This window comes from Myripristis murdjan, chromosome 12 (assembly GCF_902150065.1).
Source record: "Myripristis murdjan chromosome 12, fMyrMur1.1, whole genome shotgun sequence".
NCBI lineage: Eukaryota > Metazoa > Chordata > Actinopteri > Holocentriformes > Holocentridae > Myripristis > Myripristis murdjan.
In genome coordinates, this window is record NC_043991.1 from 17576016 (window position 1) to 17603369 (window position 27354).

General features: G+C 39.6%; 1 protein-coding gene across 5 annotated transcripts; it reads right to left on the reverse strand.

The window, feature by feature from the left end:
• Positions 1-208: 208 nt before the first annotated feature.
• On the reverse strand, positions 209-27154 carry xrcc4 (X-ray repair complementing defective repair in Chinese hamster cells 4). 5 transcript variants are annotated; one of them, XM_030066123.1, is made up of 8 exons: positions 27020-27154; positions 22486-22645; positions 20763-20953; positions 14622-14788; positions 13212-13343; positions 12418-12584; positions 8019-8160; positions 209-706 (listed from the first exon to the last, which is right to left on the reverse strand). In XM_030066123.1, the coding sequence occupies exons 2-8, from the start codon at positions 22631-22633 to the stop codon at positions 592-594; spliced, it is 1062 nt and encodes a 353-aa protein (XP_029921983.1). In that variant the 5' UTR covers positions 22634-22645; positions 27020-27154; the 3' UTR covers positions 209-591. The 5 variants fall into 5 exon arrangements, with proteins under 5 accessions (XP_029921983.1, XP_029921984.1, XP_029921986.1 ...); XM_030066124.1 differs by having other exon boundaries at positions 22486-22635; positions 26892-27148; XM_030066126.1 differs by having other exon boundaries at positions 12433-12584; positions 26892-27148.
• Positions 27155-27354: the final 200 nt, after the last annotated feature.

Consider the following 27354-nt stretch of genomic DNA (forward strand, 5'->3'; position numbering starts at 1 on the left):
GTGTTAGTGTGTGTGTGGAAGAGAAGAAGAGATGGACTGTGTGTGTGTGTGTGTGAGGGATACATAATGAATGAGTGTGAGAGAGAGAGAGAGAGAGAGAGAGAGAGAGAGAGAGAGAGAGAGAGAGAGAGACCAAGAGGTAGAGAGAGAGAAAGGGACACACACACACACACACACACACACACACACACAAACAACAGAATATCAATCGAGTTTACACTTTTTATTAGTCATCACAGCCAAGAAGCAGTATCACAATAATAAAAAAAAGGACTCATCCATTCAGTTTAAATACAGCACTAAATTCATAAAAGCTTGTTGCAAAATATAGACTATCAACAAACAATGGGATAAAAATACTTCCTATTTGTCCTATAATATTCCTATTTGTCTTCAGTGATTCTGGAGAACTATGGGTTTACATCATTTTTTTTTTTTTTTAAACTTGTTAATTAAAATGTTATTATGACCCAAAGTTTTCCAGAAGCAGGTCAAGTACTGAAGATAATTTATTATAAAAATAATTTTACAGTATAAATCAATGTCTCTGTATGGGACAGTTGTTCAAAGAGATAGCTGGGAAGTAAAGGGTCAAAAGTCCTCAAACAGGTCGTCTGTAGTTGGGTGTGTTGCCGCAGCATCTGTGGAGCGCTGGGGTGTCTGCTGCTTATTGGCTGCTGTGCTGGCCACCACAGGGGAGTCACTCCTGTGCAGCACACACACAAACACACACACACAGAAAAAGAGAAAGAGAGCAGGTCAGCAGGCTAATGAGGCTGGTTTACAGCAGTTTTCCTGTTGAGACAGGAAGTATATCATGTGGCCCATAAGGACCAAGACTCGAAACACATGGGCAAGGTTTATACCTGTGTGCAGATAGGTAAGTGTGTGTGTGTGTCTGTGTGTGTAATTGTGGTTCAGCAGCTCCCCCACCTAAAATGGGCTACATCAAACGCTGGATTTACTGCTTGTGTGTTTGCTTTGTTAACATTATGCCAAGAATTAAAGATCCTCATCCGCTCTCAACTCAAGTCCAAGCATGTTTTTCAATACAGGTATATTTTGACTTACCTGTCATGACAGTATCCCGAAATGTCTGTGTTTGATTTAGTGCCCTCATAATTTCAGAGGTACAGGGTTTAGAGGCAAGGAAGGATATCGACAGTGGAGAAAAGACGAGAAGATGGAATTGAGTGAGAGGACTGGAGGAGGAAAACATGAATGGAGGCCAACAGGTGACCGGTATTTTATCCTCAGGGACCGCTGCTTTCACACTTAAGGTTTCATATTTTCTGTCCTGTAAAATATGACCTTGTAGAGCCAAATACCTGTTTTTCCCCTGCACTAAATCATCTCACTAATGTGGAACAACTCTCACCCCAGGCCTTGTTGACTGAGAGGATGTGCGCTGGGGATCAACCAATATTGATTTTTTGCTTTGAATTACCAAATGGGACAAAAAAACTGAAAATTAGCAATAGAAAATTGCCTGAACATTTGGGGAAAACAAACAAACAAACAAACAAAAAAACAAACAAACAGGAAGATTACCATAAAATTAGAAAAAAACAAAAACAAAAACAAAAGAACCCCCAAAACAATAAAATAAAAAAAACCTTGAAAATTAACAATATCTTTTAAAAATGACAGGAAAACTATATTGGTAGTCATTAAAATTAGACATTTAAAAGTCAGATCAGTGATGCTGGATCGATGTCAGATTTCTTGTGTTTAACACTTTGCGCTCACAGGCCTTACACAAGCATATTAATATAACTGCATAAATCCTATAAAACTGTCTGTAAGGCAAGTAAGTACAGGCATCACTCAAAAACAAAGTTTTTTTTTTTTTTTATCTTTCTGTAAAACTAAATTAAACACAAATCCAGTGAAAAGGGAAAATGGTACTATTCAGAGTATAATGAATGAATAAATGAATGAATGAATGGATGGATGAATGAACATTACCCCACCCACTCGCTTTTGTTCTTTCATGTAAATCAAAGTTTCAACACAGATTGTTGGAAAAGTCTTATATCGGTCTCGATAATCAGCAGGGAGAGATACCTCATTCGCACATGTGAACAAGGGGTAGATCTGAATCTCCAGCACTCTCCAGACCACACACAGTCCATATCAGCATCATGAACTTTTATTTTTCAAATTGGCTTTTGAAAATGAACATGAAAACCCAAGACTACATGGAAACACGAGACGGCTAACCTTTCCCACTGATCCTACCCCACTGTAACTGTGATTAGCTCGATGGGAACAAGACGAAAAGATCCTTCAGAACAAGGCTATTGAGTGGGAACGGTGCGAGGAGGAGATGGGGGTAGGCCCTGAGCTTGTTTAAATCATTACCAACTGTATGACAAACACTGCTCCCCTGCTGGAACCGGTTAAGAGGAAACAAGAGATGTGTTCACTGGAGAAGGGGTGGGGGGGTTGAAACACACTGCCATAGAGGACCACCAGAGACTCAAACACACAGAAGAGGGGACATGAGGTGAGCATTTCAACCCTAAGAGGTGGGGTTAAGCTTAAACATGGGCATATGAGCCCCCACACATAGTAGGTCTGGTGACATACCAGAGCAGAGGCATATACCCCAATTATGAGCTAGTTTGTAGAATCGGAGAACAAACGTTTAGTCTTTGACCAGGCTTGGCAGCATGATCATACCTGGCTCTTAAATTCAACTGTCTAAAAAAATATATAAAATAAAAGTTCTACACTTCCTCATAAAATGGAATTTCTCTTCCCAAAGCCACAACCATCCAAATGGAAAACTCTGCAACATCCGTAACGATAAGGCATCTCTCCATTTGCACAGTTCACATGGAGCATGTTATAGGGATGCACAGTCTAGGCACAAACCTCTTGTTTATAAACCAACACAAATGCAGTAAAATGCATCGTGCACACACGTTAATAAGGCTCTATCAGTCCCATGTCTTGTAGTGATTATCTGTCATGGCTAGGAGCAATATTTGATAGTTTACAGAACCTGTGTGTGTGTGTTTGTGTGTGTGTGTGTGTGTGTGTGTAAGAGAGAGAGAGGGAGCGACGGGGTGAGAGAGGGAAGTGGGAGGAGAGAAAGCGTATCACGGATGCAAGCTCCATTTAGCTCCGTTTGATCTCATTCTGATTAGGGGTGGAACAATAAATAGATAATGCAGTATATCGCGATACATCCTCTTGTCAGATGTTATCGATACACTTGTGCTCCAGAGGATGAGGATGAAGTTGTTTTTTTTTTTTCCTCAGACAGTGATGGCATTTGTTTCACTGCCAAACTAGGAAATGAAAACTCGCCGGTGGTTAGTTTAGCCAGGGAGGGGCCAGCTTTGAATGTTGTGTTTACAAACCTTTGGGCACTTTAACTGGAAGTGTTCTGTCATATTCATGTTGCAGTCACTGTGCAGATTAAAACACTGTGCAGATTAAAACACTGAAAAACATGATCAATTTCTTCTTCAGTTTCAGTGCTGCTGTATCATCGTGGATTACTTACAATATATCACAAAATCGAATGTATTGTGATACTTTAACTATTGTGGGTAAAATATTGTGATCATATCGCCCCAGTGATTCCCACCCCTAACTCTGAGGAGAGAAACACTTATCTCAATGATACATTAATGGGAAGTGCATCCAGTAAGAAATAAGAATTTAGGGTTTAGGATAACCAGTTAATTAGTGTAGCTCAATCAACAGTGGTAAAGGAAGATTCTCTCCTGTCTCCTTTTCTGACGGAACAACCAAAAGTTAATAAACACACTCTTTCTATTAATCTGTCCACAATCTGATTTCTCATCTTCCCTTTGTCTGGCCTTCATTTAAGTCTCTGCAGTCTCTTTTCCTTTCACTCCCTTCATTTTCTGCTTCTCCTCTTCTCTGTCCTCTTTGTGGAGGACCTGCACAGAGACAGGGAGAGAGGCCACAGAAAAGGTGAGTGGGATGGGTGATACAGATGAAAAACAATAGCTGGGTGTATGACTGCCAACGACCCTAACACCCCATAGCAGCCTTTCTCTTCCCCAGCAGACAAAGACATCTCTTCTGCAGCAGGGCCGTGTGTGCCAGCTCAGAGGGAGGCCTGCACCGAGCCACCGGAGTGATCAAACATGCAGCCACAGCTGCTGATCTGCTCCCTGCTGGTTCTTGTTGTAGCAGGCAAAGCTAATAGCCCTGGTAATGGGCACCACTACCAACTACTGAGAGCAGCTGGCGATGGATGGCACCACTTATGGCCATCTGCATGTGGCACAGCCTACAGTCACTGGCACTCTGAGAAAGTTGGGCAAGGATATTCACACTCTCTTGGAAAAGGCTGGAGGCTCGCTACAAAAAAACAACGTCAGATTGTGACATGCCTTTGGAATATTTTCTAAATAGCCACATCCAAAAAAGAATCTGGCAAATGAGAGATACGGGCACAAGGACACTAGTATTGTGAGGTTTTTGGATGGGTAGCGACAACAGTGTAGAGCTGTCTGAGTGTCTGACATTGAGTGGAGATACAGGGTCTATGGACACTATGGAGATGAGTGTGAGAAAGAGAAATAAAAAGAGTGGAAAAAAAAGAAAAAAGTTGCATAATTGTGTCTTTGAGACTGGTGGCTGATTTTGGCTAACAAGTCCTTCTCTTATACCTCCCTTGGAAATCCCCCCGCTGCTGGTTGTTTTGACCATAGAATAATGACATTCAGCAATATTCAAACAGATGAATGTTCTCCTCAACACTATAGTTTATTCAAATAAAAAGATATCAGAACACAAATGTATGACGACACTGAAACCCATGGCTTTGGCACAAACAACATTAATGAGGACAGGGTAAACACTGATAGAGGCGTTGGTCAGAAACCAAGTCTGATGTTTTCCCCACGTTTGTTAATGGAGCTGTGTGCTCACGTGAAGGCTTCATACACACTGGGGAAGGGATTTCTCCTTAGGCCAACTGGACCAGTCTCCTCATGTCCAACTGGCCTGCCTAAAGCCAAGGCGGTATATATATGTGTGTTTGTGTGGTTAGACTGATAGTAAGTGAGACAGAGAGAGTGAGAGTGAGGACAAGTCAGACAGACAGAGTCTTGAGGCAGTTGACTTCACAAGCCCAGCAGCAGAAATCATAAACCTAGAGATCCTGCGGGACAACAGCGGTCTTTTACCGCCAATAAACTGAAAGAGGTGAATATGATATTCCTGCTCAGTGGAATGCTGTAAATGCGGTGTGCCCTGAAGGTGGACAGCTGGGCTTTTTCTTTAGATCTGATACGAGGGGACAGGAGTGGAAACTTTGAGCTGACCTCCGCGGTGCAAAAGTGGGCAACTTGAATAAGGCGACACCGCTGTTCAAAATCAATACTTTGTCCATTCGTGTTCTTAATGCCCTCTCTCTCTGCTGCCTGTGTCCTTCTGGCATGTCCTCCTCTGCAGTGCCCTCGCCTCCCCTCTGAGTACAGTGATGCAGCGGCGTTTGCTTTCCATGTTACAGTGCCAGAGTGGTGACACATGTTCAACTCTCCAGCCAGCTACTGCATATATGTCATATTATGTCATATTGCTAAGTGTGTGGTGACAACTTTAATCTTTGTGGTGAAAATGTGAGCATCATAAGGGCTCCCTCAGGAGCAGGGACGCTCTACCTCCTCTCCACAAACCCTTACGATGTTCACCTTTGACCGGTGTTCACTATTAGAGCGCCATCGCTGCTGGAGCTCAACCTGCTCAGTTGGGAGAGCAAAATCAGCATTTTTTTCCCCTAAAACTTCCTCAAATAAAAATTTATAGACTTTTATGTAAATGGTTTATTTTAATGTGTCCTGCATCCTTTGTTATACATTTTTTCTTCTCTCTCTCTCTTTTTTTAAAATTCTTGTGTACACTTTATGTTATTCTTTTTTATTCCTTTTATTGTTAAAGAAAAAAGTCCAGCCTCAAATTCATGAATGTGGTTTGAAAACTGGCATCGGAGATGAACACTGCGTTTCTGGTCCTTTATTAAGGTGTGATGTGTTTTTTTAGTAACTAAAGTCAATCAATGCAGTTCACATAGAGAGCAGCTGCAGTGGCAGTGGAGCTTAAAGGACCATATCAGTGTTTTTGTATGTATAGTTTAATAGCTTCAAAATGTAAATACACGTCATGTTTCTGTTAATCTTTTCCCAAAGCGAGCAGTCGTATTTTAGAACTCACACATTATTTTTCATACCTTTTATTCAGCCACTGGTTTCCATTAATTCCACTACGATATGAAAATGAACTTTCAGAGACTTCAAACTTTCTTCACACCAGTATTCCATCACTGTAATAAAGTTAACCACATTAGTTTCCCTAAAAGCAGCAGTACTGTTGTGTTTTGAGGACTTAAAACGGGACAGAGTGAAACAGTCCCTCCGCCAGGGAAAATAGTCCCCAGGGAAACATTTGCTTTACACAGCCAATTATCAGTTTTGTGGTTTATGAATAGTGACAACTTTGTTAGCCACAGAAGCAAAACATTACAAGGTGGGCGTTTCAACCAACAATTCACATTTGAAAATCGAGGGATACTGATTATATGTTGTGAAATTTTAGTAGACCCACATGATTTGCAAAATGATTCATTGCAATGTTAAATGTTGGTAAATTGTAAAAACATTCAAAATCACTGTTATGGTCCTTTAATGTGAGAGAGAAGGGTGCTCTCCCATTTCTATATTGGATTTCTCCTTGTGATGTCTGAGTCGACAAAGAAACCCTTTCTCATTTATTTTAAGGTGTTGACATTGAAACCTGAAGCTAATATTTCTTTTAGATCACTGAAATAATTTTTCCTATTAAGCACCATTATAGCTATGCTAAGAATATCTTCCAGTGATGTAAGTGGATTCCCCTTTGGTGAGTTTACCAACGGAAAAACAGAATTACACCCTAAATCAACAAAACCGCACTGGCAATGTGAATCACCCCTGTTTTATTTTTTAACAGTGTTAATGTGTTTTAGGCTGGGCTTTTCCTTTAAGTGCCTTGTAATGTCTGCTTTTAGATACGTGCTATATGAATAAAAAGTCTAAGTCTAATTATAATTACTACAAACACTGTCCCAAGACTCTTTATTGGTGACTTAGCAACAGACAGGGTGTGAATTCACCCTGTGCATCAACACGCCAGTTGAAGTATGGTATGCTATTGATGCATGCATTTTTTACTCCATTCATGTTGCCACTTTGCTGCACAATCACTCACATTCCTCTACATATTTGGACATGCTGTCACCAACTGTGTTGCGGTCAAACTCAGTCAATCAGTGGTTTACAACAGAGTGCTACCATGTGAATGAGATTTGCTTTACTGCCGTTTAGCCGTTACGTTCTTCACATACAGCACAGCCGCAATTTGGGGGGCAAGCTACGACCCCATTTGAGTGGTGAATTACCAGGGCCAGGGGTTTACATCTTAGAAAGTGACTGCAGCGTGGGTGTAATAACCCCACACAAACAAGACCCCTGACAGGAAACTTTTATGATGTTTGATTTTCCCATTCACGGGAAAACCACAGGGGAGGAGTATGAGAGGAGGGAGAACAGAGCAAAGAAATCAGTTTGTAGAGAAGGTGTCCAGTATTAACATGGAGAAAAACAAAGTCAGGTGCACAAATTCATAAAGATCTTTATAATTGTGATCCATATAGACAAACAATCCCCTAAAGTGGCATCAGCATTGTACATGTGAATATATTCTATGTGCGTGCACTAACTTGGGTGTTGCACCCTTGCTAATTGAAAAGACTTGAGGAGGAACAAATGTGATCTTTACAGGCTACAAAGCCAGCAAACACATCTAAAAAAAGATGTTAACATTTTTATATACCATTAGGGTGGTGGCTATTGTGTGGGAGGAGCGGCTTTTCATGCACTGTTAAAACAAACTACAGCAGACAGTTAATTTGTTCAAACAACTGCAATTACTGTTCCACATAGAGCGCTGGTTGTTAGGAGATGCAGACAGTCATGCAGATTGTCTCCTACCTTTTTCTCTGGGATGTCTGTGGGTTTGCTCGCTTAGCCACGGACTCCGGGGCCCTGAGCTGACGAATGCGCCTCTTGCGACATGGTGCAACATCTGTAATGTCACTCAGGCTGTCACCCAATGGACTTGGGCTGTGGGATTCTGAAGGAAAGATGAGAGTCAGGTTTCCCACACACCACAATAAACTTCAATTCAATTAAACTCAATTCAGCTCAAGGGGTCTTAAGTGGCATGAAAGTTAGGTAACAATATTGCCACAGCAATGACGAAGGAACACTACCCCCCAACCCGAATCAGATTATGCAACTGGGATTACTCTGGTACCCCATTTTCATAGAATCCATGTTACTGAATATTTGACTCCCATAACCAGACCCTCTGCTGCAGAGGGAGTATCAGTTTATCAACATGCATGTGTCTAAAGGACCACACCAGTGATTTTCAGTGTTTGGCCCATTTTACTACAGTTGATCCACATTTTATAACAAAACAAACCATTTTGCAAGTCATGTGGGGGGAATTAAAGATTTCACAACATGTAATCAAAATTTTGGTTACCCATCTTATAATGTTGCGCATATGCAGCTAACAAAGTTGTCACTATTCATAAACAACAGAACTGATAATTCAATGTGTAAACCAAATGTTTCCCCCGGGACTATTTTACTCCGCTCAATTTAAAGTCGTCAAAACACAACAGTGCTGCTGCTTTTAGGAAAACAAACGTGGACGACTTTATTATGGTGATGGAATACTGATGTGAAGAAAGTCTTAAGTCTCTGAAAGTTCATTTTCATATCACAGTGAAATGAATGGAAATCAATGGCTGGATAAAAGGCATGAAAAATTATATTGGAGGACTTAAATATGACTGCTTGTTTTGGGGGAAAAAAAGCAGAAAAGTGAAGTAGATATTTTTTGTATATAATAGGTAAAACATGCAAAATAACTGGTATGGTCCTTTAATGATTATATGAATACATTTCTGTAAACATGTAAATGTAACACACATAAGTCATCCAGTTATCCCACCTACATTTATATTGCACTTTCAAACATTAATACTCAACTTATAGTCTATAATAGCACAGGTGCAATCCTCTGAATGTAGCCTAAACCAGTAAAATAACTTCATGCAATGGAACAAAATGTCCCATTTGATTACTAATTCGTGGGAATGTACAGTGAAATAAGCAATGTGCAACAGTTTTCATAAAGATTTTGTCTCAGGAGTGAAATGAACTTTTTTACACTTTGAGGCCGAGGGATGGCAGATGGCTTGCCACCAACATCTGGTCCTCTTCTCAGCTCTGTTTGACTCTCTTTTCGTCACCTCTCTAATTCCTCCCCTTCTCCCCCTTCCTTAAAAATGGGGATACCAGGACTACCACATGGAACGACGGAGAGGCAGATGGCTCTCAACCCGCAAATCAGCACGTTCCCAGGATCAAAGTACAGGGGAACATGATGACTGAAGCAAGTGGGAAAAGAACAGGAGTGGAAAACGTGGACACATCCCTACAATTGTGTATTTTTCTTATTATTTCCTTCATTTCAATTTGGTGACTGCTTTCCACGAGGTCTCCCATATTTGCTGCAAATATTATGACTCATGTCTCTGAAGCAGTCTGTAAAAGCAGTCTGTTAAACTGAGTGACCCAATGATTCAACACATTGTCAAAACAGCACGAGCAAGTAAAACTATAACAAACTGGACAGGCGTCAATGAGACAGAAACATAATCACATAAATGTGATCTGAGTCATTGTAAACTATAGTTTTGCATATTCCACAGAGGCACCACACAGCTGAGTTGTGGGCTTTCAGCCACAACACTCCAGACTGCCATTTTCAAGCACCTCAATAACCACATAGCACACTGTGTAATGTGTTTCTTTGCATATCCTCTTGACATATCTATATATTTTATTTGGGGGGTTCAGAGTGGCAGTGGCAGCTGGGAGTGGCCTCCTTGGAGCAGGTAACAGTTACTTTCTTGTGCAAGGACGCTTCATGTACACACTGTTTCCTCCACAGATCAAAAACACTAGTTATGAAAATGTTTTACCAGCATCTATACAGACCACACAGACACAAACATTGTGACACCACAAATTTCCTATAAGAAAGTCAATTTGCCCCTTCCCCTCCCTCTATCTGTCCAGCCTGACTGGCAACACACAGCCATCTGAGTCATTGTCGTGGCAACGAAAACAACACAGAAACCTATGAGCTTTTCCTCATCAATCTCAGCACTCATATGGAAGGAAAAGGCCCAGGGAATGAGGATACCTACGTAGACCAGGGGCCTTGACGTATCGGCCCAACCCAACCTGGCCGTGGAGGATTTAACATGTGTGAGAGACTGGAAAAACATTCACAATCAGGAAAGCACACTGCTATGCAGAGGGCAAAAAAAAAAAAAAACTCCCTAAAAACCTCATGCTCCACTCTGGCCACTTCTCCCTTACCTCTTACGTATGGTGCTGAACTGAGGGAGTAGGATTTAAATTGTTTTATGTGCCACTCAATATTGTTTTGACTTAGGGTACAACTTCATAGAAACATTTACTCAACTGCTGGTAGCACATTAATCATATCGAACCCTCTGAGTGCTAAGGGTCTGGAGGTTGATATAAAATGAGGCCAAGGTCAGCGCTGCTTGTCTTCTTTAGCTGTGAGTAAAAGCTGTTTTCAGATGTCAGTTCATAGAGGCCCACTACTCTGGATTACATAATTTGTCAGTGACGTCCTGTTTGGTTCCTGGACAGGAATAATGCTCAGCGTTGAGCGATGCACAAACACACTGTGCTCCTATGACAACAGCTCCACTGTCCCCAAAAAATTTGTCATACTTTACAAAACATGAAACCTCTCAGTCTCAGGTACACAGCAGTTTCAAATCACAACAAATCTTCAAGTAGCCCATTTTTTCTTTTTTTTTTTTTCAAATAAAAACACAGACATACAAAAAACACCTTGTTGGTCTGACAAATTTATGCCCCTAATTAGTGTAGTTATGTGATGTCATTTCAAATGTTGGATAAAACAGACATTAGAGGCAATAAGCAGTCAGATATTGTCAGTCAGACTAAGATTGGATTAAACCGGTCTTGCTAAATCCCCACATTTAGCTGAATACACAAAGGGCTGTTTTTTTCCTCTGAGGTAATGGTTGAATAATTCTATTCAACCATTATCTATCTATTATCTATTATGTATTATGAGTGTAAATTCGTGTGTGTATGTATTTACAATTTGTATCTAAAATGCATGGTGGAGACAGACATGAGGATTTGGATTTTTAATCATCATGTTTGGCACTTTGCTTTTTCCCTTACCCGCCAACTGGCACTTTGCCCAGTGGATGTATGGATTTTACACCGGGAAAAGGCACATGAGAGCTGATATATCATAGGGACCACTGATTAAAAGATTCGGCCAACAATTAGTTATTTTCTATGAAACTTCCTTTCTATAAGAACTCTCCCCTGGTAAAGCATTTAGGGTAGCATAATCAATGCTTAAAATGCCAAACTTACTTCTTGTGGAATCCTGACTGTCAGATATGTTACATTTAATACATCCCATTTTTGGAACTATTCTTATTTATTCTTCTCTTTTACTTTTCTGCTGGATGTTAGTGCTGCAGTTATCTAATTTCCCCCCTGGGTATCATCAAATGTTTCACTTTTTCTTCAGTAAAATGTTGGTAGTGGGCATATTTTAAGTAATGGTAAAATAACTATCATTTGTCTGCCTGCTGTTTCTCTTATTTGTTTGTATCTACATATAAGACAATTATAATTGAAAAGACATTGATCCAGGATCATATGGCAAGAACAATATAGAGCAGTAGCTCTCACCCAGCTGCTGTCATGACCCAAACATGACAGCAGCTGATATCACTGCTCAAAAAAACTTCAATCAGAGTGGAGGGACTAATCAAGATCATCACTGGCAGAGATTCATAGACTAAAGTCAACTGATCTAACGAAAGTAATTAACTGATAACAAATTAACTGATATTTTAAAGTTAATTTCAAACTTGCTAACATATTTGTACTGTTTTTTTTTTCTGTTTCGCTGGGACACAATGGCACATAAATGGAATTCTCACTTTGATATCAACTTTACACGAGCATGTGACTGCAAAGACATATAGACTTTTCAAAACATTAAGGACATTAGACTGAATTACAACACAATGGTAAAGTAACTTTGCCACAAATACATTTTCACTCTGTATTGAAATAAATAGAAATGAGTGGCTACGTGGAAGGTGCGAATTGCATTAAATGAACTAACGCATGCAAAAATAAGGGCATAGTTCTTTGAGCCCACTCTGCATACAACTGCATGTATCATTCAGACTGGAGGGAAGGACCACGGACTCACCTTCAGTGTCCTTACCCCTGGACGGTAATGTTGGGGCAGGGGCAGCCTGGGCTCCCTGAGGCTCTTCATCAGTACTGCCTCCATACTCATCCTCTTGAACCACCCTCTCCTCCCCTGGTGTTTGACGGGATCGTTCTGGATCTTTCTTCTTTTGCCCTTCCAAGCTCCTGCAGTAGAGACCAGAGAGAGAAAACAAACTTTTCACAATTCACTAGTCTAGGGCAGTGGTATTCAAAATGGGGTGTGAGGGCAAAAAAGAATTCATTCATTCATTCATTCATTTTAAGAAAATTACCAGAAAATGAGAAAAAAACCTACCTGAAAATTATTGTTTTTTTGTTTTTGTTTTTGTTTTTTTAATTTCAAGAAAATTATTTATTGTACTTAACTATCAAATCAATGATGCTAGATTGTCACTGGATGTCACATTTCTTTTACACAAAAAAGTATGAAATACCATGGTCTATGGCATAAACAAGATATTCTCAATATTACAAGATGCTGATGTCAATCAGCATGTTGATGTCAATGATGCCTTTGCTGAACAAAGTTACATAATAATGAAACTTCAAAAAATGATCAAAAATCCCATGATTGCGACAAAAGAGCGAATGAATCATTAGGTTGTCATTATCAACCGAATAGTGTGGATGTCAAAAGCTATTGGGCAATTTATTGGGCAATGATTTTGCATTGTGAAAATTTTATACAGCAAAAGTGAGGTGATACAGAGGGCAATCCCAATCACTGGGGCACCAAAAGATTTTAACTTCTACCACATATAACCGATATACCTGGCTTCTTGTAGGCGTGTGGCAGCTTCCTGTAGACTGCGAATCTTAGCTTTCTTCTCGTTGAGGACGAGGACAAACCGCGAGTACAGCTCTGCCTCGAGGACCTCCTTACCAACTGCATAGCGCTTCAGCCTTCAATGGAGAGCAACAAACACACAAATCTTACAATCTGAAAATCTCAGTTCCCTCTTCTACTTGAATCCATTACTGTGTTTAACCAGCCCTAAGGCCACCTATGGAGATCACTCTAGTTACCGTGGAAAATACATGTAGATATGGGTGTTTCCCCACTGGAAACAGAAACTAAACACCACGATTTCTAATCAGTGATGGATGCTGCAGTTGAGAAGCTGATTAGAGTTAATCACTCAAGGTGAGTGGCCTCCCACACCACTTGAAACCAAATCCCTGATGTTATTTGTGTGTGAAACTGTGTGTTTCTGCTTGTGCCCACATATAAATGTACATATTGTTTGCCAGAGGTATTTCAGATATTTGGGGGGTATGGAGAAACTGAAATTCACCATCAAAGGAAACCCACCCACCTTTTTTGACAACAGCTTACACAATTTACTGAGCACAACTTTGGCTTCTTCAGAATGAAATACTTTTTTTGTTGTCTTCACTTGCACATAGTACCGTGATGCTCAGTTTTGTCATCAAGAATAAAAACACCAATAAATGCAACCTTAAAAAAAGTAAGTGCTATATGTGTTGGGAAATGTGGCCTCTTAGTCACTGGGGCCCCGTTTTCAGTGCAGTGTAGCCTCCTACACACGTGCACACCGGTATGACATCACTTCATAGCTCAATGTGACATACAGTTTGAGGCAGGCGACCCCTCCCCACAGACTGCTATGAGGATTGGGTAAGAACTCAGAGGGAAAGGCGTAATGGATTTTGGGGGACTCAAACCTTTTGATTTTTAAGTTGCTGTATTGCACTATGTTGTGTCGGGTAGCCACTGAGGTCTTCATGTACATTTCATAACTTTCCAATGACTAAAACTACAGACTATAACAAAGTGGGAGCACTTCCCTAAAATTGTCTTTTGTTCCCAGTTTGTTAATGCTGATGTTGTAAAGGTCTTAACAATCTAGTTTTCAAATTGAAATTGAACTTGAAGTGGAACACAATGTGGAAAACAAATAAACACACTATCTGATGCTAGAAATGTGTGAAACAAGTTGTGAAACACATTTTGGTATATTCATGTACTCTGACCCAGTTGCACATTTCCCTGATATTCCCTAAACTCCCTTGAGAATTTATAAAATTCCCTGAATTTCACTGTCTGGAAAACGCTTCTCAAATTTCCAAGATATTCCAGAAATTACATGACCAGTGGGAACGCTGCTTGCTCTGTATTTTGTTAAGTGTGTGTGTTTTATGTGTGTTGCATGTGTTTACTCTGCGGTGATGTGCTGTTGCTCGCTTTGGAGTCTCTGGTTCTCCTCCTGGAGTTTCTGGTTGTGGCGCTGCAGTGTTTTCCCCTTCTTCAGACTGTGCATGAGTAACTCCCTCACAGTCTCCGCTGGCTCTGGGACTGCGTTCAGCAAAACAGAACCCAACCTGAACTGGAGGAGAGAATGGACAAAGGAAGAAAAGTGAGAGCTGCAGAGATATTACAGCTTATCAGTGTAGTTAAAAAAAAAAAAAAAATAAATAAAATAGTCATATGCAAGTGGCATATCCACAACTGTCAAAAGAAATCTCGGACAGTTTCTAACAGGAAACTTCTTGTTATCTGCTTTGATGACATAATACTTCTCTGAAAGAAAAAGACATGTTTTCAAGATATAAACTATTTTCTTAAAGGATCATACCAGTGATTTTGAAGTTTGGCCCATTACTACAATTTCCCCAGATTTTACATTGTAACAAACCATTTTGCAAATCATGCGGGGACTACAGATTCCCCAACATATAGTGAAAATCCTTCTTTTTCTAAATTTCAATTTTTGGTGGAAGCCAAAGTTGAAACCCACCTTATAATGCTCTGCTTCTGTGGCAAATAAAGTCATCTTCATTCATAAACCACAGAACTAATACTTAGCTGTGTAATGCAAATGTTTCCCCTGGGACTATTTTTCCTGGCGGAAGGACCGTTTCACTTCCCCCCATGTCAACTCATTCAAAACACAACAGTGCTGCTGCTTTTAGGAAAGCTAATGTGGACGACTTTATACTGGCGTGAATAAAGTTTGAAGTCTCTGAAAGTTCATTTTCATATCGTAGTGGAATGAATGGAAACCTAAGGCTGGATAAATGGTAGGAAAAATGATACAGGAGTTTTAAAATACGACTGCTTGCTTTGGGAAAAGATTATCAGAAACGTGATAGATATTATGCTAAACATGCAAAATAACTACAGTGGCCCTTGAAAGAAACTATAACTATGTAGGAGATGAGGAGGGTGTGGCAAGTCTTTCCAAATAAATTTAACTTTGCACCCTGGTCAGTTTCTCATGGTGGACTTTCCTCTTTTTGCCTGTTCCTCTTTTTAGATGTCTGACCTGTTAACTAGCACTCTCAAATGCTTAAAGCCTGCTGTCTCCTGGGAGGCAAAGTTTTTCCTCACACATGGCCTACCATGTTTACACAGATAAAAGCCTGTCTGGACTGTCACTATCACCGCTGACCTCTCAGACCATCAGCTCCCCAAATAACTGACCCCTGGGTTGAGAGATGCAGCTGTGTGTTGGGACGTGCACATTTGCTCGTGTGTGGCAGTGCAGTCTGGATAAGGGAGATAATGGTAAAAATTTGGTGACAGATGTCTGGACAAAGAATTCAGTTAATCTCTAACAGCAGTCCCTTGACTCAACCAATTAACGTATGTGAACACTTACATGCTAGGTAAAGATTTCTGGGAGCATGGGACATGTTTTAGGGGGAACCTTACCTACAAAAAAATGCTGCACTGTAACAAAAATGAAAACAGACAAAACAGCAGGGAATGACATTACAGTAAGACAGATCGTTTATCATCTATAACTGATCAAAGTGGGTGGTAGGGAAAAAATATACTCTGAACTGAAATGTTATAAATCAGTTCACTCATGAAAGAAACCATGTGTATTGCTCCTAAACACATTATTCACTTTTAAGTGTAAGAATGAGTCCAAAGGTAGTTTGCTGAAATGGAAACATGAGCAATGTCACCGTGACAGGAACCAAACTTTTCTCTTCCCTTTTCATTCATTCTTGTCTTTTCTTTTCTGCTGCATCCTGTTTCATGTTTTCCCACCTTTCATTTCTCTGTAAAATCCAGCAGTTTGAAAGTGTCTAATAATTGCCAGCTATTACTTCATTGCCTCTCAGCAATACTAAGTAAATAAACTTAGGTCTAAAATACTGCTCTACATGGAAATGCCGCCTCTAAGCCCTTTTGGCAATCAGTTCTTTGTCATCTCATCATATACACTTAGATAGAGTTTACAATGAGCTTTTACCTGTTCAAGGTTTTACCAGAGACAAACTAACTAGTCAGGACTTTGGTCATCACCCAGCTGGCAACAAAAACTACTGGTCAATAACAGTGAGACTGTAGTGCTACTGACTGGTATAGTGATGAGACCCCAGTGGATTGGCTGAACAATGTTGGCTGAAGTCATGTTGATGTGGGCAAAGGTTTCTCAAGTCGTCATAGAGACGCCACTGTTTCACATGCTGCCTCTGACGCCTCACTGATCAACTACAAGACACATTTATGTGGGGAGGAACTTCTGCATGGAACCCCACCTATTGTAAATTTACTACTGGCGTGGGTGACTGCTGTACTAATATGGGGCGAGTGACTCTAATTGTTGCAGAATACTGATGATTAAAAAAGATGAAAGGGCATGTTTCCCTCCAAGTTAATGTATGATAAATGAGCAACATATGAGGTAAAAAAAAAAAAAAAAAAAGAAGAGGAAAAAGAAATGCTGTCAAAAATCAGATGGAAGGAAACCTTGCCAAACCTGATTACCACTACATAAATTTAAAGGGATGGCAAACTAAAATGTGCAACATTTCATTAAAATGGTTTCATTGTCATGGGTGTAAAATCGCCATGAAACTGTGAGAATCTAAAGTTCTCTCAAAGAGATGATTGTCTGTTGTTTTCTCCAGACTCAAACAGTTTTGCTGGGCATTTTCCATAACAAAACATCCCCACATGCCTTAAAACGGCTAAGATTTAACTCTATACTTTGCCTTCATTTAGTATGTCCAGACTATGAATATGCATATATTCACCTCTGCCTGCTTGTATATTGGCTCATAACTTTGTACCATATTTGATATCTGTACATGTTAACAAAAAAAAATCAAAAATCAACATCTGACTTAATTACACTAATTCATTAATTCAGTAATTGTTCATGTGAAGCAACATATTCGATTTTGTCTTGTTGCTTTTTTGAAAATTAAACACTCATGTGACCAGCAGATCTGGTGCTAATGATATGGAAGGCACCACCCCTTTAGTTGACTTTCAAAGTGGAAAATCTCAGCCATGTCTCAGATATGTCTTGTAGCATGAAAAACGCCACATAGACATGTTAACAAGGGTAAGTTCTTGATTTTCATTGGAGTGGGTCTTTAAAAAACACAAAAAACAAGAGCTACATGATCACTACTGACTGCTCTGACAACAGACAGTACCGTGGTACTATAATAAGCTTGATGGCTTGAATCACTTCAGTTCACAGGAATCACTGTAGAAGACATGGGAAACAAATCCCATCATTTAACTGTATGATAAACCAACATTAATGCCATACACCACAGTTATCACAGCACAAAACGTCATAGATATTTCTATTTTAGCTGAAGCATTTCACTCGGCAGTCCTGACAAAATGCATAATCACAAACACACATGCTTGGTATGCTAACCACCACAGGTAACACCTGTACATGTGTGTGAGTCTCACTTCTGAGGTCTTTTTAATTTTCACGTGGTGTTTTTCAGAGTTGGTTGTGAGCTACTATTAGTGGTCAACGACCAGGCATTAGACTGGAAGCCTTTCATTATGACTCATAACTTTATAATGGATGAAACACTGTTTTTTTTTTTTTTTTATGTTGAGCAAGAGGAAACCCTGGATACCTCCGCTGACACATCCCTGTATACTTCTGTAAATCGACTGTTTCAAACTCTCATTTTTAAAAACAGAAAGGTCTATTCATTTCCCGTTTGTTGCACAGATGCAGTTTGATTTCCATTCTGTCATTACTACCATGGCAACAAAGTTTTTGTGTATGCGTAATGCGTGCGTGAATGAGTGAGCATGTGTGTCTGTGACCCCTGCACATGGCTTGTTCAGTCTTTTGCTAAAGACGTTGCCCATAATAACTGTGTCGATACTCACCAAAATGACGCTAGTCCAAACCCACCAAAATGTATTTTTTAACCTCTTTCTTTTAGTTAACAGTTCTTATGAGCTTCCTAAAGTCACATAACAACCCTCAGCTGGCCAATTTGGCAACAAAAAATGTTTCAAATAAGTCTCTGTTTGTTGACAAAACAGGGAAGTGGGTCCAAAAAACAAAATGACTCCCAGCCTCATCGCTTAAAAAAAAGTTAGGGGAAACTCTAAATCATAACTGCACACCTGGCACTTTGGAGAGCGACACAAAGGGCCAATGATTCATAACAATGGGAAGATTTATGACATGACAGCTCCATTATGAACAGGAGCGCTGATCTCTGAGTATTCCCCTGTCGTCGCAGCGGGGGTTATGTGGCCATATGACCTGACTAATGATCCCAGGAAAATATTCGGATTCCTTGAAGCTCATGAATATCTCATCAAGCCTGAGAGCAACGACCTAGTGTATCGACTTTCTACAGATGGTCCGCAGACCTGTAATAGACAAGAACTGATTGTTACATGGAGGTGCTGGATCAAATTAAAGGATGTCTCCTATCACAGTCCTGCTTATTTGTCTAGTTATTATTCTGTTAAGCCAGTTACATTTACTCCAAACCCAGTGTGAGATAACATCACAGCAGACTCGTGAATGCACGGCTTGGGTTACTGCTACAACATCCACCTCACCGTGTCAACATGGTGTCAACGTTCACATTCTATTAATCACTTCCTGAGTTCACTTAGGAACGCAAAACAGCTCCATGTAGTTTTCTCTCAGCTTATTAAGCCACCAACATAGATTGAAAAAAAAAATGAGGGTGTGCAGTGCACTGTTATGTACATGTGGGACTGAGTTCATGTGAAGACCAGCAATGTAAATTCTCAAGATGACTTCGAGGTCATCCGTCAACGTCAACGGTCAAAACACGGTACAGAAATATGCAGTTCACAAGTCACGTCATAACAGTTCCCACGTGCTATTACAGATCACAGCTGACAATGTTGTCGAGAAACACTCAAGAACCTGAAATTAACTTTATGACTCCTCACACTTCCCACCAATAATAATTTTTGCTAAGACGAGTATGAGATGTGTCACATTTTAATGTTACTCCGCAACTAATTTAAGTGTAGCTGACCATTTAGTGGAGAATTTTAAGTTTTCAGGCAACTGCAAATCCTGTTTGTTACAGGTTTTGCAGTCAGAGAGCAGCACACTGGTCCAGGAATAACCTTTGAAAATACGACCTAAACTGTGTATAACTAAGGCTAGAGGTGGAACAATAAATCCATAATGCAATATATTAGTATACTTCCTCTTGTGAGATATTATCAATACATGTGTGCCAAGTATCGAGTTTTCAATTTGATTTGCACAGATGCACATTCTCTGCCTTTAGGTATTTAACTGGCACTGTTCTGTCATGTTCATGTTGCAGCCGCTGTGCAGATTAAAACACTGAAAAATATGGCTGATTTCCTGCTCATTGGAAAATTATTTTACCTTTTCCAGGATATGTGTGCCCTTAAGTTGTCAGATATCCCAATGTATCATAGCTGATTATCTTATATATATCTTATATATATTAGGGCTGATCTGAATGCTTCAAAGCTTAAAAATTAGTGTTCAAATCCTTTTTGATAAATAATGTTTAACAAATAATAATAAACAATGTTTAATAAATCAATCAAGAGGGAATCACATTTTAATTTCATTATACAACCTGCTATACAATGACCAATAAACTTCCTTGTATCCTTTTGTTTGGTTTTTCCAGTAGATGGTAAATGGCAGTTAGCAATATGGCATGGGGGAAAAAAACACTATACGATGGAGCCAGCAGGAAGACAGAAAACACTACAGGACAGGACAGTGGGTTGCTATGGTGATGTATTGTTTGCAGAAAGCTATAAATTGACTATAAATCTGAGCTATAAATCTATCAGAAACACCTGTATTGTGATACCATCATTATCATGGGTAAAATATTGTGATAATATTGTATCATGAGTCACCCAGTGATTCCTACTCCTAACTGAGGCGTTCTGTCTGACAGTTCCCAGCCAGTGTGGCAGCTGACCCTTATTTATCCACCACAGGTACATTTTCCCAGTATGTGAACCTGTAAATGGCATAAAATCACTTTGTTGAACTGAGGGATGCATGTGAGTGTGTGTGCATCACTCACAGAGATGTCCCTCTGCACCTTCTCGTAGGCGAGGGTGATACTGGAGCTGGAGCTTGGCGGACAGGGCGTCAGGATGAAGCTGTAAGTGACGGAGGATTCTGTCCCGGTCAGAGCCTGGTGAAGGTCTTGGATGTACCTCTCCTTCTGCATCTCCAACTCCTCAGCCTCACTACACACTGCCGCCTCACTCACTATACATGCAGGTATAATAAAACAATAAAATGACAGAATATTGTTAGAATCACAAATAAGATAAAATGAAACTTTACTGGTCCTCTGAGGAAAGTGAGCCATAGCAGCAGCAAATAGTAATAGGATAAAGCAAAAAAAAAAAACAGAACAATTAAGAATACAGCAAATTGAGGCATCTTTTAAACATATGCAACCAGCAAGTTCAAGATTAAATCATATTAAATAGAAATGTAAGAATCAAAGTATGCATTTAGCAGATCTACCTGAGAAAATGAAAAGGAATGAAACTATAATGATGTATAAGATTATACCGAGATTACAATATATTTAAGAAATGAAAGCAAACATGAGAATACACAAAAAAAACTGTAGAAGTACACAATTGTATATTAATAAAAAGGTCTACAGAAGGCCATACATATATACAGAAAGCATCCAAGGTGTGTTTTAGACATGCAAAGAAAAACATATATACAGTCCACCAAAAATATTAAAATTATAGATATAACTACATTCACTAACTAAACTAACTTTTACATAGTGGATTCATGAGCATCACTAGCTGTCCATGCAACCGAAAAGGTCAATAAGGATGCCCCCTCTTATGTGCACAGGTGAAGTGAGGATGGTGTGTGTGTGTGGTCAAACAGGTGAGGTTGTCCAAAGATGGGTCGTCAGGTTAGGACAAATATGTGGGGTCAGATAGGTGAAAAGTGAGACAACCGGGACTTGACAGCACAAGGATTTTACGTGCATTTGCTCCTAAAAAAAGACTTTTGTGAATGTGAAGCTTAAATCGAATATAAGCACCTGTGCAAGAGCAGATTTCGTCCACCAACCATTATGGCTACACTAGTAAATGCTTTTACCGTGTTGGTCGTCATTGCTTTCAAAACTCCAATCGCCTTTAGTAGTAACAAAATGGGGTGCAAGCCACAGCAGAATTCAGTGAATGAAATGCTTTGTAGAAACAGCTAATGAGTAACCCTTAAAAAATTGTATGCATACAAAATTTGTGAAGGAAAAAAATATCAAGAAACTAACTTGTTAATGTAGGCAGAGAGGTGTTGAGGAGAATGTGGGCGTTCATGTGACAAATCAAAGTTACAGTGAAGCCAAAACTGGAGAGAAAAATAAGCCAACAGCAGTGATCAGGTCCAATGTTGCTGCCACAAGTAAAACAATGCGGGAAAAAAAGTCTTAGGCATTGTTTCATTTGTTAGAGTTTGTCAACAACTTGATATTTTGCAAGAACTATGAGGCTAATTTGAAGATGGCAGGCAACTCTTCTGTAGTGAAGGGGAATTAGTTTCAGAGAATCTGCTGTTAAAAACATCTCAAAGAAACACATACAGTGCTTTGACTTGTACCTGGCAAAAGAAAAACAAATGTGCAAACTACATGGAATGAAGTGGTATTATCTGTCTCTCACTCTCTCTCTCACACACACACACCACCACCACCACCACGGTGACCACATAGTGATTAGATGAAACGTAGAGATGTTACCCTAGATTGGGTGACACTTTACCTTCTCCTCTCCAGGCATCCTGTCCATCAGTCAGCAGCAACTGGAACCCTGATCCTAGGTCCTGCCCCTCCCAGTCCACCCGCAGGAAGTAGGTACATTGGCACTCAGGCTCTGAGGAGATGTTGATTTCTTGCACTGCCACTTGCATCACTGCAAACACCTGTGGAAAAATTAGAGAAAAAATGCAAGATATATATATAAAAAAAAAACAAAAAAAAAAAAAAAAAAAAACAAAGGCACCTGCTTTTGGGGTGTTTATCCCACTGGTCACCTTACCACCAAAATAATCTCTGTTTCTACAGGCAGTAGTCCAGACTTGTTACAGCATACACTTTGTTAAGTGATTAGAATTAATCTGAAAAATGAGGATTTGCAGCAGTTTTAAGTCTGCATGTTTAGTTAAATTTAATGACATGTGTCTAGACCTGCCAGGCTTGTTTAGGGGATTGGTAAAACAGTTCATTTTAATGGTGAAATATCTCTTTTCCCACAAGACTTTGCACATAACTTGTTTTGTTTGCACAGAAGTAAACAAAATCAGTCAACTAAAACTTTTGGGGCTTTTGATTTGAAATGAGCATGAATGATTGAAATTTTGTTTAAAGATGTTCCAGATGGATTTACAGCCCATATAATAAAAACCAAATACCACCTTTGGCTTTAAAAAAAAAAAAAAAAAGTATGTCAGTCTGCTGATGCTAGTTATCTATGATTTGGCTCCTTATTACCAAAAGAAAATAAAAAAAATCTTAACATGTTAGCAGCTGGATGTAGCCACTTACTGAAGACACAGGGACATTTTTGATGCCAAAGCACTGGAAACTGACGAGTAACAGCTTGATAGTTTGTTTTTGTCATGACTACACATGACTCTCTCTGGAAATTATTTGATATTATTGGTTCAATGTCCTACCCAATTCTCACTAGTACCTTGGCTCGTGGCTTTCAATAGACAGCAGCCAATGAATAATCACACTATCTAAGCTGTCTGAATCCTACTATATTATAGGTTTTTTATGTCTCTATCCACTTGGTATGAAAACAGCAAAGCGGTACTTCATGTCTCCCCTTGTCTTTGGCATGTATATGTTGCTTTTTAATTGTTGACTGATGGAGCCTTTGTTGATATGTCATGTTTTTATTACTCTCCAGATATTCAAACATTAGTTTGATTTGGGAGGGTGTTGCACAAACCTATGTTGCACATACCTTCATAAATCAGACCTTTTATCTAAAACATATATGCTGACAGGCATGATTTCCACACTGCTGTCACAATTACTGCAGACCTGCTGTAATTCGTGCTGCTGTTCTTACATCATTTTCCTGGCATCTTCAGCAGCCTGCTGGTTTATGTGACAACCAAACCGTAAAACACTCTGCCTCCCTTTGCTTTGGACCATCTGGCAAATCATCTTCAAACAAACAAATAAAAAAACACACACAGGCTATTCTTGCATGTGGTTTTGGTTTTACGGGAGTTACTTTGGTACGGTGTGCATCTCTCTGTGCAAATACTTAAAACAGCATTAGTATCGATGATGGAGCCTTTTTGGGAGTTCTCCTTGTACGCGATATAAGGCTGAAGCTTTGTAGAATAGGTAGGCTGTCTTTGTCCTGCTAGAACCTGATATTTTCGGTCTTGTCAGGCTAGGTGATGAGGACAAAATGATTTATTACAATCTTTTTTTCCCCAAAAACTTCGATGTTGATATTGTTTCAATACTGTATGGATGGCTAACAGTGCTTTGACAAAATATTTACACAATGAGATTTTTTTTAAACACTCATAAGTAATGTGTATATATGACCAAAAAGGTAGAGGCAAACAAAGGAGCACTTATGCCATATCATGATATTATAATATCCAAAAATCTAGCTGATACCTAGTCTTATATCATGTTATCAATGTAATAACGATATATTGCCCAAGCTTAGTCCATTTTGCGCTATGTTTTGTTTCCTTCCTGTTTCATCCTACTGTTTTGTAAGGTCAATGTATGATACCAGGCTCATTGTTTGTTAAGTCGTTTCAGACATGTTTGTTATGACAAGCAATACAAATAAATTAAGTTGTATTTGGAAGGGGTTATATTTATAAGGAAAGAATAACAGTTTTTTTAAAAGGTCTGCAGGGAAAGCGGATCTGTAAACTATCAGGAACCTCACAAGGCTTGGCTGTAACTAAGAAGTAAGCAAGCCTCCATGAGAGATGATGAAAACACAAAAAGGCCAGTCTGCATTCAGCAACATGCTTTGGAGGAAAAGTAGATGCTGGCAAAGCATACAGTAGGCCTGCAGGAGGCTGGCCTTAATGCTTAATTGTTAAACCTCTGCAAAAATAACAGAGCATGGGTTTATTAGTGACTCACTTGTCTTAAATATATAGATTACAATGTAGGCCTAATACTAGAATGAAGATTATGTAATGGTTAAACATCCATTTTCCCCTTAGTCGCCTGTGGCCATGGTAATGATCACATTGGGTATGACTGGTGTAAAGGATTAAGCCAGCACCATGCAACCGTGTCATCACAACCAAAGGACTGTAATGCCGGGCTATACAACCTCTTATTACGTTTAAGTACAGGCTCAGCAGAGTAAAGCAGAGAAACTTACTCAACTGTTACCTGTTTACTAATGACCAACCACCTCAGCATGCTTCATAACACCACGAGGCCTATGTTTAAGCACACCAGAATAGCAACCTTATCTTTAACAACATCCTTTTTAACATCTGCTTTGTGACAAAATGCATGCACAGCTGAGGGAGCATTTCACTTCTAAAAAAAAGTGATCATGGCAACTGTTACGTACCATTTTTTTCCCCATTTGATTGACACAGTACTTTGCTACTAGTACCTTCGTAGAGTTAAGGCAAAGTAAATCAAAGCCTAATGCAGTTATGGAACTGGGTGAAGACTAAAGACGGTGCCAAAATGTCAACTAAGACCTCAAGATAACAGTGATGTGCCAAAAAAAAAAAATGATGTGCATCCATTCAGAAAACTGTGTATCTTTCTTGCCATAATAAACTCACTGATGTTTTTTGTTTACAGAGAAAAATACACTGTTTTGCTTTTAGTATTGTGTATTTTTTTTCCAATTTGCAACAATATACAAGTTTTAACAGCACAAGACACCAAGAAGACCAGAATTCCCTCCTTCCACTACAAACAAAGCCCACTCTTAGGTTTACACCAACTAGTGTGAAAAGGAAATATAGAGGAAAATGACTTTAGTCAAGTATGCGACTTCAATTCATTTTAATCCACTGTACATAATATGTCTTCTGGGATGAGGTATGTTGAAATGATATAGATGTGAAACCTGAATCTTGGAGCAGTGTACCCCAAACCCAGGCTCTGGCAGGCTAATGGATAAAAATGTTGCTTTGAATGTATTTTCGAATTTTCTGAATAAAAATGTATGGTTGGAGAAAGTATGCTGAGGATGCAGAATGGATGCAGTTTTATGTTACAATTAGTAAAGCTCAGTAAACTGTTGGGCAGTATAGTGTTTGCAGTAGAATACTTTTATCATCTCACTTCAAGAGGGCTAACAGACATTTCCACACAACCATTTTGACATGAAATAGCAGGTAAACACAGGTGTTACACATGACATTAATGAAGGTTTTGTTCCATTTAAGTGTACAAAATCTTTGCAGTGGTAGGCCTACACTGAACAGGTGGTTAATTAATGGACTATTCCAAAGCGCACAATTCTTATAATTGCTTAGTCAGGCTCTTTATTAGCACCTACACCTGGAAAGGCACAGGATACCACTGGCATCAGCCACTCAGCTTGTCTCTAATGAAGCCAATGCTGCTCTGTCTTGTATAGAGAAAATGCTCACGCCAAAGTTTCATTCATGAATGTGTCAGTTTAAAGTTACCTCGCATGTCAGCACGCATGCGGGCCTTATACGATGGGCTTCGACAAAATTTTATTTATAATAGAGGCCAGTTTACAGTTCGGCATAATTAAAATAGAACAAAAAGTGCTATCTTTAAAAAAAAAAATAACTTTTAGAAATGTTTCACCTGTTATGCCCGCCACAGTCTCCCGCACGTCGCGATGTAGCTAGCAAACAAACAACCTGCATTATTTTACTGAAATGAATTGCTCTTTGCGAGCCGAAATTGCCAGAGGACTCTCACAACTCAGAAAATGTCATATTTTAAGTTTAAAGTATTTATAGTTTTGCTGACTAGCACGACACAGTTAAACACCCACAGTTTCAATGGAGTTCGCCGATGTTCTCTGCACACAGGAGCGGCTAGCAACCAGTCAACGTAAAGAACGGCTACAGAAGCAAAAAGCAGAGCATGGAAACCTTGCCGTGGTGCAAGAATGAACCAGCTGCATGGTGCAACATACGGTTTGTGATGCTAAACACATACCTGCTTTTGGCTGTGGCACGCTGTTTGTAAACAGAGGAGCTCAAGCAAAGTGAAAGTAACGAGTGATGACGTAGCCTGTACTGAGTTTTAACTCCCAAACTACTTCCCTACCTCACTGTCAGTCTTACCTAAAGCTGCACAGCGTGAGGAGCAGGCTACACATGTTTAATCTGTGATGATTAGTTACAATTTTGATTCATGCCGATGCTCTCTGGCGTGGAGGGGATCGGAGGGGATCCTCACTTTGCGTTTGACGACCTACGTCATCATTAAGCGACGCTGCCTGGGCAACATTCATCTCAAAATATCAAAATCAAATTAATTTAGCAGAATAATTGCAATAGGAAAATGCATGCAGCACCGCAGTAATAAATGCTGTTTTATTCACTGTGTTGCTTAGGTGTTTACTCTGTGTATCCTCAGGCAAACTTTACTGTGAAATGTGAAGCTGCATTTCTGGAAA